Source organism: Ursus arctos, unplaced genomic scaffold, assembly GCF_023065955.2.
Source record: "Ursus arctos isolate Adak ecotype North America unplaced genomic scaffold, UrsArc2.0 scaffold_18, whole genome shotgun sequence".
Taxonomy (NCBI): domain Eukaryota; kingdom Metazoa; phylum Chordata; class Mammalia; order Carnivora; family Ursidae; genus Ursus; species Ursus arctos.
The window spans coordinates 51005731-51021321 of record NW_026622852.1 but is presented as its reverse complement, the minus strand read 5'-3'; the positions used below and the strand labels follow the sequence as shown (position 1 = coordinate 51021321).

Genomic DNA, 15591 nt, shown 5'->3' with positions numbered 1-15591 from the left:
GTGCTAGATACTTAACAAAACCTTTCTAAATTGCAGTTTGTTCATATCAACAACTTAAAACTCATCTGCAGAGCACACCAACTAGTGCATGAAGGCTATAAATTTATGTTTGATGAGAAGCTGGTAACAGTATGGTCTGCTCCTAATTACTGCTATCGTTGTGGAAATATTGCTTCGATCATGGTCTTCAAAGATGTAAATACAAGAGAACCAAAGTTATTCCGGGCAGTTCCAGATTCAGAACGTGTTATTCCTCCCAGAACGACGACGCCGTATTTCCTTTGAGGCCTTCGCCCATCCTGCTGACCCATTTTTCTTCCCTCTTCTTACCCCAACTTTCGTGTATTACCCTCTACAATATACTTTTTATTGAGCACTTTGCTGCTGAAATGCTGCCTCTTGCCTTTTTTTTAATTTTAAATTATCTAAATTTATTGTTTGTTATGGTGTCTATAGCAATGTTTTTCTATCAATTTTCTCCCCCATCCCATCCCCACCTTGGACTCATTTGAGAAGACTTGAGAAATGTCTTAATACTCACACCGCTGCATGTGGCTCTTGCTTATTTACTGGTCTGGGGGAAACAGGATGTGTTTCCTCTTTTTAAAAAGCCAATTGACAGAACAGACTACACCGAAATGCTCCTCCTTTTGTATCATTCAGCCTTTTGTTTTAGTTTGGTAAGTTTTAAGAAATTTCAGCAGCAAAGATGTTATTCAGTGGGCACGATGGACTGCAAATGCCTCGAGTTATGTATACCTGTCCCAGCTGTAAACTTCATTGTCCTTTGTTGGATGATATTTTAAATGGATATAAAATAAATTGGTCTAAAGGGCTGCCCTCCTTGTTGTGTTTTTAAATTTTAGTTAAAACTGCTACAGCTTATGACTTTGTACAGTAAGATAATTGTATTGATCTTTTTTCAGATTCCTTGTATTTTTTAATAAAGTAATCTTAAATAAAACCCAGATAGGTTAAAGTGTTAGAAATTTTAAACAGCTTACATTGTTAAAGTTATTCTCCCCTCCCCCCCATCAGAGTTTTTGACCCTTTGGTTATTGAGTTTAAAACTTCAACTGAAATTCAATACTATTTATTTAAAAAAAAAATCACTAAACTGTGCCTAAAGAACATAACTGCCATATTAATGTTTTGGTTTATATTCTCTATAGTAATAGAAAAACATTTAATACTTGTAATGCTGATGTGTTCATTTGATACCAGTTGAGTAGAATGTGATCGATCCAGTTTACAATCTATCATGAGTATCATTAAGTAAAATCTGTGTACTTTTCAATAGGAATCATTCTCCTCTTGCTGTAACACTTGACCTTAACTTTTAGAAAGTGTTCATTTTTTAACTGCAACTGGAAAGGTTGAAAAGTCAGGACTCTTGTATTTGTGAACTGTTATTTGAAGCAAATTTTAAAAAGTGTAGAAAGAAACAAATTGTCCTATTTTGTAAAGGTCTGTGATACCATGTTTCGGCTTCGTGTAAGTAATTTGAATATCCAAAGGGTGTGATGATCAGTTCTTTATATGCAACTGTCCACTTAATAAGGACAAGTGTTCCAGTGTCTCTTATGACTGTGGTCATAAATGATGTTGGAATTTACTATTTTGTGAAATAGTTGGTATCCCTTTACTACTATAATTAATTTTTGTCATTCCAGGAAATCTTTGTGAAGCCAGCCAATTAATAAAGCACTTTAGTATCTGTTCAGGTAGTTTTGAAAACCAACTTTTCCCCTTCAGGATAAGAACTTCCAGGTTACCTAAAAATGCAATAAAAATCTTTATAGTCTAAGCTTCTTGGCACATAATTTTTCATCAGGGTTTTTCTTTTATTAAATGAGCACAATAATATTTTGATTTTTATTTTCCGCAACCACCTAGCTCCTTGTTTAGTTTTTAATTGTATAGCTATATGAAAGAAGTAGCTAAGACATTTGCTGCACACACTTGAACTGTTGGGTCAGTAGCTTTGTGTTACTGCCCTGACCCCAGTGTAATTCAGGGGGAAAGGTATTTTTATCTTACAGGGATATGTAGCTATGTATTTTACTAATTGTGAAACACTGGAAATTAATGATGCAGACAACTTGGTGTGGTCTTTGAACAGCTCTCTGCAGTGTTTTTTCTGTTACCATAAATTGTATTTAAGTGCTTGCTCTCCCCTGCTTTTAAGTTGTACCAATAAAATCGGTAACCTCAGCCTTCCCTTTCCATTTGACACTCCTTAGCTTAGAACGATGTAGTTGTTTTAGTTATCCCTGTAATGTGACCTTTATTTTTAAGTCCTGGTGTACTGCGTTTGTTTGTCACTAGTTGGGCATGTGCCAATAATATTCTGTCCATTCCTTAATTGCCATCTCTATTTTGTCTGATTTTTTTCTCTTCAGCTGAATAATGGCTTTTTTTGCATGGAAAAAAATAGTTTTTACTATTAGACATGTAAAGGGAAGAGAGAGTGAATGTATTGGACTTTGTAAGCCTAAAAGGAATATTTGGATCCCTCTAATAAATAAGGGCTATGTACGATATAGAGTAATCATGTAGTGGAAGATATTTGCAAGTCATAGATTTGTAGGAAGGAGGATCTGTTACTCCCTGTATCTAGGCTGAATGTAAAATCCTTTATGTTGTATTAATGGGGGTAATAACTATTTTTATTTGCTGATGATATACTTGGTTTCTAATAAAGTGTCCTAGGCTCTAGTGAGAACTGTCTACTTTTAATTGCCAATTACTCCCTTTCCCCTTTTCCTGATCTGCTCTTGGCTAGCTTTTTATAGGTTAATGCTTTTCCTGAAATATCTCACCACTTTAAATGTGTTCATTTGAGTGTGATCCTAAAAAGTCTGGATCAAGAGCACATCTAATATGCAACCTGCATCGGCTCCTACTCCATCTGGATGACCAGAACTGTTGGAAGATTGTGACGTCTTAAACCCTGGGTTTTGCTTTTGAAATAAGGTTTGAAATATTGTTCATTGCATTAAGATTTGTGTGTTTTTGCTTTGTAAGCCCAGCACCAGGTTTTGAAAATGCCTGTATTGCGAAAGCAAATCCGAACTCTTTCTGAGCCTCTTTCGTTGTCAGAAATAGAACTGCTTTCCATCAGCCTCCAGAAAATTGTGTATCTGGAGTTGAAGAGATTTAATGGCACGAATCCAGATTTTTAAATGTAATTGTTTTTTAAATGCTAATGTTTGTAAAGCACCTTCAGTTCCTTGGATGAAAGGTGCTATATTCTCTCAGTGTAAATTAATAAAAAGATTATAGGAAGTTTGTCAGAAACTTTTATCTAATGCATAGTCTGTAGCCTGTCCCAACAAGAAGTTAGCATTTTATATAACACAATTTAAATTAAAAAATGCTTATTCCTTCACTTGGTTCCTTGACTAGTAAACAGAAGTGAAACTTTTTCTTGTTCTGCATTTGCCTTTGAGCTAAGTTTTCCAGTTCTTTAAAGGCGAGATTCATTGTTATATCCTGGACCCAGTGCCCAGAACCATGCATCATAGATCATCACAACTCTTTCAATTGTATGTTTACAGTATGCATTCATGCTGATGAAGTATACAGTAGTAAAACACCAAAAAGCGTTTGGAAAGTCCCCTAGTGTGGTGCCAGACAGAGTAAATGCCTGGGGAATGTTTGTTCCTTATTCCCCTCTTCTTAATTTTCTATTTCCTTATCAATCAGTTGGTGATTGCCTTTGTTACCCTCATGAGAGATTATGCTGGCTTGGATCACTCAAATATTTCCTTTATTCAAAGTGCGTGAAACTTATGAGGATTTTTTTTGTGTGTGTATCAACAAAAACACTTATTACATAAGTATATTCCACTCAATCCCTGGACACCCACTATTCTCAGCATTCTGGTTTTGTGTATAAATGGGAATGAGATATAAAAGACTGCATGGCGGCATTATGGAATAGTGTAAAGAATATAGGCTCTGGGATCAGATCTAGGTAAAAAACCCAGCTCTGCCAGGCAGTAATAGCTAACTTAGCTAAATGCTGTACGTGCCCTATTTTGTGTTTACCTTTACCATGGTTCTATGACTGTGTTACCTCTTCTCCCTTGCCGCCCCCCTCCCCCCACATTCCCCTTAAGATGAACAGATTTAGGATAGATAACTTTGCCAAGGTTGCATAGGAGAGCTGGAACTTGAACCCCTTAAGTGCATACAAGAATACATCTTAAGCCATCTTAAGCAGTATTGGTTATTGTAGCTGTGTGACCCTACGCGAGTTGGGTTCTCTGGATCTTAAAATTCTGTGTCTAAAATAAGAGAATACCATACGAGTTGATCTCAGGATTTAAAAATAACACACATAAAGTACCCAGTCCCTGGCCTAAAGCTAACATTTATCGAGGGCTCATTCTAATATACCATTTGCCCAAATTAAATGTAGTTGGGAAGTAAGAATAGTCTAAGGCAATATATAATTGCTGATACAGTGTAGCTTATGAAAGTACAATGAATTTGGAGAAGAAGGTGACGTAGAATGGAGTAATTGGGAAAGGCTTAAAAGGGGAAGTGTGAATTAAATGTGGACAAGAATGATGGGATGTACATTTCTTATTTAGTAAAAACAAACAGATTACTAGAACTTGCATGTGACATGAAGATAGGACTTGAGGGTGCCCCTTGGGAAGGCTTAAGAAATGAAAGCAGCAGCTCTACTCGCAGAACAATGTATCAGGATTTGGCCAATTATGAAAGATCTTGAAAACCACACAAGATTTTAATCCCTGTTATTAAGAAATGTAATGCGTGATATTTTAAGATTAGTCTTCTAGTGAGTTGATGGCCCTCCCCACCAGGACTCCTGTTCCACCTGCCACACTCTTGTCTGACAAATTATTCTGCCCACCCCCCTTCTGGTTTGGTTGAGATTGAGGCTGTCCATAGTTTGGTGATTTGGGAATTACATAAAATATTATTTAGGGGAACCAACAGACGTTTGGCAACATTTTTTTTTCCTTGTCAAAGCCATTTTAAAACCCCCACTACAATTTATCATTTCATAGAAGGAATGCCATTTTTAACATGAAAGATGCAAAAAGAGACATCTCAGAATAAAGGACAGTCCTTTCCACCAAATAAATTCCATTTTGCGAAAAGCTAGTATCCTAATTTTTGCCATTTGTGAGGGTCAGTGAGAGAATTGTCCCCAGCGTGCTGGTGTGATCTACTCTAGGCTGTCACATTATCGATGCATGAAAACATTTTCTAATAAAAAAGGTAATAGCAAAAGAAAGTTTGATGCCTTCTCCCAGTTCCAAATAGATGCCACGGATCTACCGAAAACAACAAAAACCTGTTCCTGTGGAATGTAGAGAGGCTGTAGAGTACTTTTATATGTTAGCGAGCTATGTCTTTTCAAGGATGGCCTTACTAAAGTATAGGTGGAATGGTAACTAATACTGTGCTTAAATGCTGGTAGTCTTGCATGTTTAGGTCTGTCAACAATAAAAATGCAGTGAAATTTATTTTTAAATTGATTAACTGGCATTGAATTTACAATCATCTGCAGTATCACAGAATGGTTAGCACACACTTAAGGATCAATTCTACTTAGTCCTTCCAAAATGGAACACATTGCTTTTAGTTACGGCATCGATTCTGTTTGCAGTGAAGATTTTTCTTTCATGGTAATTTTTTAAACCTCTCGCTTTCTTGGAAGCCTGCACACAAGCTTGTGATCTTTCCTGCAGAGGACTGAGCATCTGAAACATGCTTTATTTTGATAGAGTCTTGCAGTTTTCTTGCTGGATCCTCTCTGAAGGATATCTGTGAGCTGTGAGACCATTTCAGCGTGATGTAGAGTCAGGGACTGCATCGAGGTGGTTCAAAATGAAGCTTGTTCTGGAGAGTTACTTCACTGTCGCACCTGCCAGAGTTTGGGAAATTGCAGTGCTTGGCTGTTGGTCCTGGCGTGGTGCAGTGTTGGGGGGCGCCAGCAGGTGTGTGGAATGCAGGACGCAGAGCCAGGAGAACCTGCCGGCAGGTGTCTGGCGCCTGAGATGCAGTTTCTACTTTCCAGCGCACGGTGGCGCTTAGGTCTCCCCTGTCGGGCTAGCTGTCTCTAAGGCACCTCAGCCGCCACCTGCAGTCTCAACCAAACCTAGGTGGCGGGATGTGACGGCCCGAGCGTCCAATCGACTGCCAGGCTTTCGGCCACACTGCGGCTCTAGCCAATGGGAGTCGGGGAGAGGCGCGGAGGAGGCGGGCCCCGCGGCATGCCAGGCAGAGGCGCGAGGCCCTCCTCCCGCCTCTCCGCCTACTCCAGCCTCCGCCGCCTCAGCTTCCCGAGCGAGCCCTGCGGCCGCCGGAGCAGCTCCCGCGGCGGAGCAGGAGCCGGATGGTCAGAGGAGCCCGGCAGCCCCAGCAGCCCCGGAGTCGCCTGGCCCCCAGGTGGGGCAGGAGCTGGGTCGAGGTCGGGGTTGGGGATGGGCTGAGGGCGCGGGAGCGGGCCCAGGGGCAGCGGCTCGGGGCCGTGAAGCATTCGGGGCTCCGAGACGGGAGGGGCGGGGGGTTCAGGCTGAGGGGGGATTTGGGGGCGTCCACGGGCGAGGGAGTGGGCTGGGCGGCGATCGCATCCTCGAGGCCGGATGAGAGGGGCGTGTGAGGGAAGGGACGCCAAGGGGTGAGGCTGGGGGCGCCGGGCCCGGAGGGGCAGGGCGCGCGCGCCCCGTGGACGGGCCGTGGAATGCGGGGGGCGCGGGGCCTTGAGGGGCGGGGCTCGGAGGGGCAGTGCACGCTCGGGAGGGGGTGGGCACGGGAAAGGGGAGGCCGGAGGGGCTTGAGGGGGTGACGAGGCAGACAATGAGTAGGTGGAGGTGGGTGGTTTTGGGGAGCGGGGCTGTGACGAATAGGAGCTGAAGATGGAGCGAGGGACCAGCAGGGAGAGCGGGGTTTGGGCAAAGCAGATATTAGGGGAACCGTGAGTCCCAGGATTGCCTGGTCTTGGTAAATAGGGGAAACAGAGCATAAGGCGTTTGTAAGGTCAGGTATGAGCTTAGCCAGCCTATGGTCCTAGAGGGTGGTACACTGAGTTTTTGACTGGCACAGTAGGGCCAGGAGATGTGTTCTTATATGTTACTTTTAGTTACCGTCTTATTTGTTTGGTTTGTAGACTGACTGGCACAGTGGAGAAACCACCTCGAAAACGGAAAAGCAGGTAAGGCAAAATGCCTTCCTATTTTGCTTCGTGTTTTTCCATTTGCTTGGCTACACCTATGCCATACTGCATAGTTATACATTGTCAGTAGATGAAGTTTCTTATTTAGCTCCTTTCGTAATGAATATAACTACATGCAAGATCTTTCTTTTGAGGAGTTCAAAGTACTACCTGTACCGTGTGTGTGTGTGTGTGTGTGTGTGTGTGTGTGTGTGTAAGGTTATATGGGAAAGAGACGTGGGTAACTGAGAAATTCTAGTTTTTTACTTTAGCTATAATTTCAACTTCTCCACCAGCTCTGTTTAAAAAGCTAGTGTTGGGGTGGAACGAGGGGCTGGCTCATTTGGTGGAGCATGCGACTCTTGATCTTACTTAGGGTTGTGAGTTCGAGCCCCACATTGGGTGTAGAGATTACTTTAAAATCTTCAAAACAAAACTAATGTTGGGGCATCTGGTTGGCTTAGTTGGTAGAGTGTGCGACTCTTGGTCTCAGGGTAGTGAGTTCAGCCCCACATTGGGCATAGAGCTTACTTTAAGAAATAAATAAAATGTATTAAAAGCTGATGCTCATTGAACATCTGCTATGTGCCAAGTACCATCTGCAGGTGCTTTGTATGTATTATCTTTTGTAATCTCCAAGCACCCCAAGGAGGTGTGTACTCTTTTTTTTTTTTAAGATTTTATTTATTTATTTGACAGAGAGAGAGACAGCGAGAGAGGGAACACAAGCAGGGGGAGTGGGAGAGGAAGAAGCATGCTCCTAGTAGAGGAGCCTGATGCGGGGCTCGATCCCAGAACGCCGGGATCATGCCCTGAGTCGAAGGCAGACGCCCAACGACTGAGCCACCCAGGCGCCCCAGGAAGTGTGTACTCTTATCACTATTTTGCAGAAGAGGGAACTGAGGCACAGAGAGGCCAAGATCACTCGTCTAATAAATAATGGGACCCACATCTGAATCCAGGCAGTCTGACTCCAGAGCTTAGGCTCTTACCCTTTATACTATAATGCCTCTAATAAAGATAGAGTGAAAATAGATTTTTCTTACTGCTTTTTCTTTTATCGTCATACTTAGTACATAGAGTCTAATAAATCAAACCACAGGGAAATAGAAACAGGGCTTAAGTAGTTTGCAAACAAGTGACTTACTACTTGAGTGATGAAGAGCATATATCCATCCCATAAACATTTTTATGTGCATTTCACATGTCAGATACTATATAGCAATTCTGTGTGGTCATGAGAAGATTTCTTCTGCACAGATGTAGGCGGTGGTCGAGAGAAAGTAAGCTACAGTAGTGAGGACCACCAGTAGGACCACTGTCATAGTTAGTACTTGGTAAGTTACTGATGTTAGTACACGGAATACCTCAACAATAAGTAGATAGGAAATGCTGATGACAGAAGTGCTACCAGCCAAAGGTCCTTTGTCATTCTGGGTTTGTATTGTTCAATATGGTAGCCATATATGGCCATAAAGCACTTGAAATACGGCTGGCATAGCTGAGGAATTGAATTTTAAATTTTATTAATTGTAATTAACTAAATTAAAAAACTGGTACTTGACTCACTGGAAAATGTTCAAGTATGTTTGGAAAAATTTGGGTGTGTGAATCTACTTTTTCATCTGTAAGTTTTATGAAATCTATATACAGATCAGATATTTCCAGTGAAAATTTAATGTCCAAAGAAGATGTGCTCAAAGTAAAAATACACATCAGATTTCCAGTTAGTATGAAAAAAAGAATGTAAAATTTTTTATTACTAATTTTTATATTGATTGTATGATGAAATAATATTTTAGATATATTGAATTATATAAAAGTACTACTAAAATTACTTTCACTTTTTTTCTTTTTACTTTTCTAACATGGCTATTCAAAAATTAAAAATTATATATATGGGTTACATGACATGTTTTTTTTGGACAGATTTTAACTCATTATCCTACTGCCAGTCTCTTGCTGTGGCCTCCTGACTGCGTTCTCTACCTCAAATCTGTAATTCATTCATCATGCTGTGCACATTAGTCTTGTAATTCTCCTGCTTCAATCCTTCTATGGTTCCCCATTGCTTATTGAACATAATTCAGACTTTTTAGCTTAATGATAAAAAGAGACTACCTTTGGGGTGTCTGGGTAGAGCACCCAGTTGGTTGAGCACCCAGTTCTTTTTTTCAGCTCCTTTCATGATCTCAGGGTTGTGGGATCGAACCCCTGCATTGGGCTCTGCACTGAGCGTGGAGCTTGCTTGGAATTCTCTCTCTCCTTCTCCCTCTGCCCCTGTTCTCCCTCTCTCTCTCTTTTTTGCCCCCCCCAACCAAAAAAAGAGACTGCCTTTATTTCACTTCTGCTTGTCTTTCCAGTGACAGTTTAATACATGACCATGGAAATGCTCAATAATGGACCTATTAAATGTCTAATATTAAATGACTTAACTTTCTGGTAAATCCTGCACAATGGTTGAATTGCTAAATGTAACTCTATGTTCTATTTGCTGTTCCCAGAACTTATGTTCTCTCTTTGCTTTGGGTTTTTGCACATGGTTTCTCTTTCTCTCTGGAATACTTTCTCCATGTTCCTTGGCAAGCTTCTTCCTTTAAGACTCTTAGCTCAAATGTCACATCCTGTGTGTGGACTTTCCCACCCTCTCCTTCACCTATCTGCTCTTATGATAGCTTGTGCATATGCTTTGGGCTGCATTTGAATCCTAGCTCTGTCACAGACAAGTTGTGAGATCATATGTAAGTTAATAAACCTCCCTGAGCCTCAGTTCCCTCAGCTGTATATGGAAATAATAAGAGTTCAACCCTGGGGCACCTGGCTGTCTCAGTCGGTAGAGCAGGCAACTCTTGATCTCAGAGTTGTGAGTTCAAGCCCCAAGTTGTGTATAGAGCTTACTTAAAAAAAAATTTAAAAACAAGTCAGGCTCCCTGCTTAGTGGGAGTCTACTTCTCCCTTTCCCTGTGTCGCTCCCCCTGCTTGTGCTCTCTCTCTTTCTCTCTCAAATAAATAAATAAAATCTTTAAAAAAATTTTTTAAAAGAATAATTAAAAAAAAGAAGTCCAACCCTTAGAGGGTTGTAAAGTGCTTAGTATATATAGTGCCTGGTACACAGAGAGTTACACACTCAATTTTATGTTAAAAAAGCAGCCTTCAAATACCCTTCATTTCCCACCTCTTTTCTAAATGTATGCAGGCTAAAGGATTAAAAATAAGGTATTAAGGCAAAGAAGAAATGAGAGAAGAATAATAAACCAGTGGCAAAGTTAGTATGTAGACTAGAAAATACTGTACAGTTACTAAAGATGGGTTCCATATTTGGCTTTGAGTTTTCTCAAACAAAGCAAAGAAGAAAATAAAGCTCAACTTCCAGATTCATGGTGTTTATAAAATCAAACACATGTGGTTTTTATTTTTTTAAGATTTTATTTATTTGAGAGAGAGGGAGAGAGAGCACGAGCGGGGGAGGGGCAGAGGGAGAAGCAGACTCCCCACTGAGCAGAGAGCCCCATGTAGGGCTGGATCCCAGGACCCTGGGATCCTGACCTGAGCCAAAGGCAGACACTTAACTGACTGAGCCTCCCAGGTGCCCCCAAACGCATGTTGTTTAAGAGAAGTACAACTTTTTTTGATTGTAAGATTGCTCTTTGGGTTTTTTAAAAGATTTTATTTACTTGACAGAGAGAGTGAGAGCACAGGCAAGGGGAGCAGGAGGCAGAGGGAGAGGGAGAAGCAAGCTCCCTGCTGAGCAGAGACAGCCCCCCCCCCCCCATGCAGGCCTCGATCCCAGGACCCTGAGATCATGACCTGAGCCGAAGGCAGACGCTTAACCGACTGAGCCACCCAGGTGCCCCTTGATTGTTAGATCTGAGAACAGTTTTTCTCACTGGTCTTCATGGTGGGGACCCTGTGATTATGTGTGTGTGGTGGGGAATCCCAATAATAAACATAGTAGTGAGTGTTTAAAGATTGCTTCTTATAATGCTCACCATTCCAGGTTCATGTAATGCCAGTGAACATTCTCCAAAGAGCTAAATCAGTGTGTAAGTATACAGCTCACCGATGACTTGACTTGGTTCAGAGATAAGCAGGGATGAAGAAGCTGCAGGGATTCTCTTTATTCCCAGCATCTAGATGAGTGTCCGGCACTTAGAAAACAGTTGGTTGAATTATTGAATGAATGTGTCCTTAAATACTTCTCTATGAATATTATTTCCTTCTTTTAATTAAAAAAAGTTTTTTATTGTCTTTGTATTTTTAAGTTTATTTATTTATTTTTTTTTAGTAATCTCTCCACCCAGCATGGGGCTTGAATTTACAATCCCAAGATTAAGAGTCACATGCTCTTCTCACTGAGCCAGCCAGGCGCCCCTAAAACTATTTTCTTAATAATACTGAGACTTTACCTGCCTTTTTTCCTATTATCCACTCTCATTCACAGTGGAGTTTTCTGAGGCTACAATTAGGAGTGATTTCACTTCTGAGGGCTAATGGAATGTTTGTTTCTGTAGTACTGTGATTAAAATTTTTCTTGCACAATCTAATATAAATATCGATGGGTATACTCACAAAGGTAGTTTTCAAGAGTTGTTAAGGGGCTCCTACGATCAACAAGTTTGAGAGCTGTGTGAGAGAACATATCGTGAGAAAGATGAAATTGTCCTTCACTCTCAATTCTTGGGATGCTCCTTTAACAGTAGGTCCCTCCTTGAGGCGCCTTTCCTTCCTTTGGGTGTTTGACACTTAAGGGTCCAGATTTGCTGCTGCTGGGAGTCCCCAGCATGGGCTTCCTGAATATTACTTCTTGTAACCAAGTTTTAGTAAGCAACAGGCAGCAATGAGTTTAGGCTTTTTATTCTTAGTCGAGAATCACGAGAGCATGTATTTTGCATGTCTGATTAGGTCAGACCCTGATCAAGTCAGGATTTGGACCTGAATGGACAGCCAGCATACATACATCACTGAAGAGGTCCTGTGGGCAAGACCATGATTTTTCTCAGAAAGCAGTTCTGGAATTGCTCTAAAAATAGCATACAAAAAGACTTGTTAAGGCCCTAAAGATGGATTGTAAAGAAGGGATGTAATGATCATAGCCAGAAATTTTTTATAGCTGTTATTATCAGTTGCATACTTTGGTCATAAAAATTCTCAATATCAAATGGAATGACTTCCTGATGAACACTTCAAGATGAATTAATCATTGAATTTGGTCTTAAGCATCCCTTGAGTTGGCCTGCTGTGTAGAGTTGTTGACTATTATGCTATATATCCTATTACAGTTGGGAAAATGGTTGCCAAAAGTGTCATTTTTATTTTAGGATAGTTGCTGTGAAGTCATTCTTTTTGATAGACATTAGTTAGTGGCTGAATTTTTTTTTCCTTAAGTTTTTGTTTAAATTCCAGCTAGTTGGGGCGCCTGAGTGGCTCAGTTGTTGGGTGTCTGCCTTCCGCTCAGGGCGTGATCCCGGCGTTGTGGGATCGAGTCCCACATCAGGCTCCTCCGCTGGGAGCCTGCTTCTTCCTCTCCCACTCCCCCTGCTTGTGTTCCCTCTCTCACTGGCTGTCTCTCTCTGTCAAATAAGTAAATAAATAAATCTTAAAAAAAAAAAATTCCAGCTAGTTAACATATAGTGTAATATTAGTTTCAGGTGTAGAATTTAGTGATTCAACACTTACATACAATACCCGGTGCTCATCACAAGGGGACTCCTTCATCCCCATCACCTATCGAACCCAACATTCCCCCGCCCTGCACTCCCCCCACCCCCATTATCTTTTGAGAACATTCCTAGTACACACCAAGCTATAATAATGTTTAAGAGGAACTAAGATAATTTGAGATAAGCATTTCATACACTACTCTTATTAATTCTTCCTGTATTTTTTTCCTCACTAAAACTTTTCTTTATCTTAGTACATCTTTGTATCCCTAGCACTGAGTCGGTGCTCAATAAAACTATAGTGAACCAGTAAATGAATTGGTAGCAAGAGGGAGTTAGTGTAGGTTGAGGCTTTAGTGGTCCAAAATACTGTGACACTATTTAAGGACCCTGATAAACTGTACTAGACCGAAAGGAGTTTTAAGATTAGGAAATTTGATCTCTACGTGGTTTTGGAAAATTCTGAAGACTTCAACATGTCTGCTTAATAACGTTTTGGTTATGAGAGTATCCTCAGATCCTGTCAGGAACAAGACCCGTTTGTCTGGATAGGATTCATGTTGATTAAATCTTTACTGTATGATTTGGGAGCTTTTTTTAGTGATGTGTTTAAAGCAAAGAGATATAAGCATTTCGATGGTGTATGTAATTTGTCTAAATTACATTTGAATTCTAAAAACATCTAAATGCTCTCTAGTCCTGGGTCCCAGGGATATAGACACGAGTAAGATTTGGCCCTTGCTGGGGTAAAACTCATGTAGTAGTGGAGAAGGCAGACCCAAACAATGGGACAGTGTAATGACTGTGTATACAAAGGGTTTACAGTAATTGTGCATACCGGTAGTGAGGGCACTTTCCACAGACATTTCATCTAGGCCCTGGAGGTTTTTAGGAGGTTACTTTGGCAGTAGTGTGACTATTGAAATGACAGAGTAGACCCTGGATGGACTGACTAATGATGAGGTCTTAAGTGAATTGAATTCAGGACCTGAACCAGGGCAGTGCCAGGTGTGGAAAGAAAGGTGTCTTTAATAGTTTGGGCCGTGGTGTCAGTTTTTAGAGATCAAGCAGTGATTCTCAAAAAGGGGCAGTTTGGCCTCCCGGGGGCATTTGGCAATGTCTGGAGACATTCTTGGTTTTCACAACTAAGGGCATCTAGTGGGTGAGGCCGGAAATGCTGCTGAACACCCCACGGTGTGTAGAGTGGCCTCCCACATCGAAGAATTATTCAGCTCAAATTGTCAGTGATGCTGCAGTCGAGAAATCCTGGACTAGAGTAGACTCCCAGCTCTTCCAAATACTGCCTTTGGGCTCAAGAACAAAGTGTAGATTTAATCTCTGAACCTGTTTGCCCTTTTGCAAAAAGCAGGTGTTGACAGTACTTCCCTTGGAGGATTATTGCCCCCCTCTAGTAGCATATAAACTGTGTGAGTGCAGAGATTTTTTTCTATTTAAACAATAGATTCATTGAAGTAATGAATGTAAAGTACATGATAACAGTTACCTGACATGCATTAAATATTTAATAAATGATACCTGTGGCTGTCATTAGTTTAAATATTTTTATTTTGCCTTTCCTTCTAGTCTTTTTACAACACATGTTGATTGAGGTATTATTAGTGTTAAAAAATTTTAAGTATGCAATTTGATGAGTTTTGATAAATGTATACAGTTGTGTAATCACCCACTTGTAATTACGATCTTGAACATCGCCATTGCTGCCCTCCCCACCCCCACATTTGCTCCTGTTGCCTTGCAGGCATGATTTTGGGAACCACTGATTTTTTTTTCCCTATTATGATAGCTTTGTTTTTTCTAGAATCTCATAGAAGTAAATCATTCATTAGATAGTCTTCTGTGTCTAGGTTCTTCCACTTGGCATAATGCTGTTGAGATTCATCCCTGCTCTTGTTCATAACTGTAGTTAGTTTCTTCTTATTGCTGTGGAGCAACGTATGTATATTTTTACATTGTGTGATTTTACCATAATTTGTTTATGCATTCACCAGTTGACAGCCATTTGGCTTGTTTGTGGTTTTTGGCTAGTACGGATGCGTCTGTTAAAGAACATTTGAGTTAAGTCGTTGGGCATACAGATATGTTTTCATTTCTCTTGAGTAGATAGAAGCCTACGAGTGGACTTGCTGGGTCTTATGGTAAGTGTATATTTAACTTTTTAAGAAATTGCCAGACTGTTTTCCAAAGCGGCTGTACCATTTTGCATTCCCGCCAGCGATGTTTGGGATTCCACATGCTCCATATCCTCGCCAATATTTGGTATTGCCATTCTTCTTCTTTTAAAAAGCTTTATCAAGGTATAATGGCATACAATAAGCCACACGTATTTAAAGTGTACAGTTTGATAAGTTCTGACACACGTATATACCCTTGAAACCTTCACCATTGCTTGCCATTCTAGGGCTGTATAGTGATGTATATCATTATGTTTTTAATTTGCCTTTAATTTGATCACGTTGTGCATCTTTTAATGTATTTATTTGCCCTTCATAAAACTTCTTTTGTGAGGTTTCTTTTCAAATCTTTTGTCTGTTTTTTATCAGTCGTTTGTATAGAGTTATAAGGGTTCTTTATTCTGGAAACAAATGTTTTGCAGATATTTTCCCCCAGTCTATGGCTTGCCTTCTTTTCTTCACAGTACATTTAGCTTGGGTAATAGGTCGGATGGCAACACTTTTAATCGAGACAGCAGAGACAGAAGCAAATTTGGAAGGG

The 15591-nt window shown here is 40.6% G+C and overlaps 2 protein-coding genes across 9 annotated transcripts in view; both read left to right on the top strand.

Annotated features, from left to right (window-relative positions):
- PPP6C (protein phosphatase 6 catalytic subunit) overlaps positions 1–3288 on the top strand; it is a 35357-nt gene extending 32069 nt beyond the window's left edge. For all 3 annotated transcript variants that reach the window (XM_026513956.4, XM_057313757.1, XM_057313756.1), the window contains one exon: positions 37–3288. In XM_026513956.4, coding sequence (XP_026369741.1) covers positions 37–285 — 249 coding nt within the window. In that variant the 3' untranslated portion in view covers positions 286–3288. The remainder of the gene's footprint in view (positions 1–36) is intronic.
- A 2956-nt stretch (positions 3289–6244) lies between these two features.
- The window catches only part of SCAI (suppressor of cancer cell invasion), a 134664-nt gene continuing 125317 nt past the window's right edge, over positions 6245–15591 (top strand). For 5 of the 6 annotated variants that reach the window (XR_008959987.1, XR_008959986.1, XM_057313754.1 and 2 more), the window contains exons 1-2: positions 6245–6432; positions 7154–7198. Coding sequence is in view for 3 of the 6 variants with exons in the window: in XM_057313754.1 (XP_057169737.1) it covers positions 6380–6432; positions 7154–7198 (98 nt within the window). In the remaining 3 variants the exon portion in view is untranslated. The remainder of the gene's footprint in view (positions 6433–7153; positions 7199–15591) is intronic. The other variant, XM_026513955.4, reaches the window with a different exon arrangement.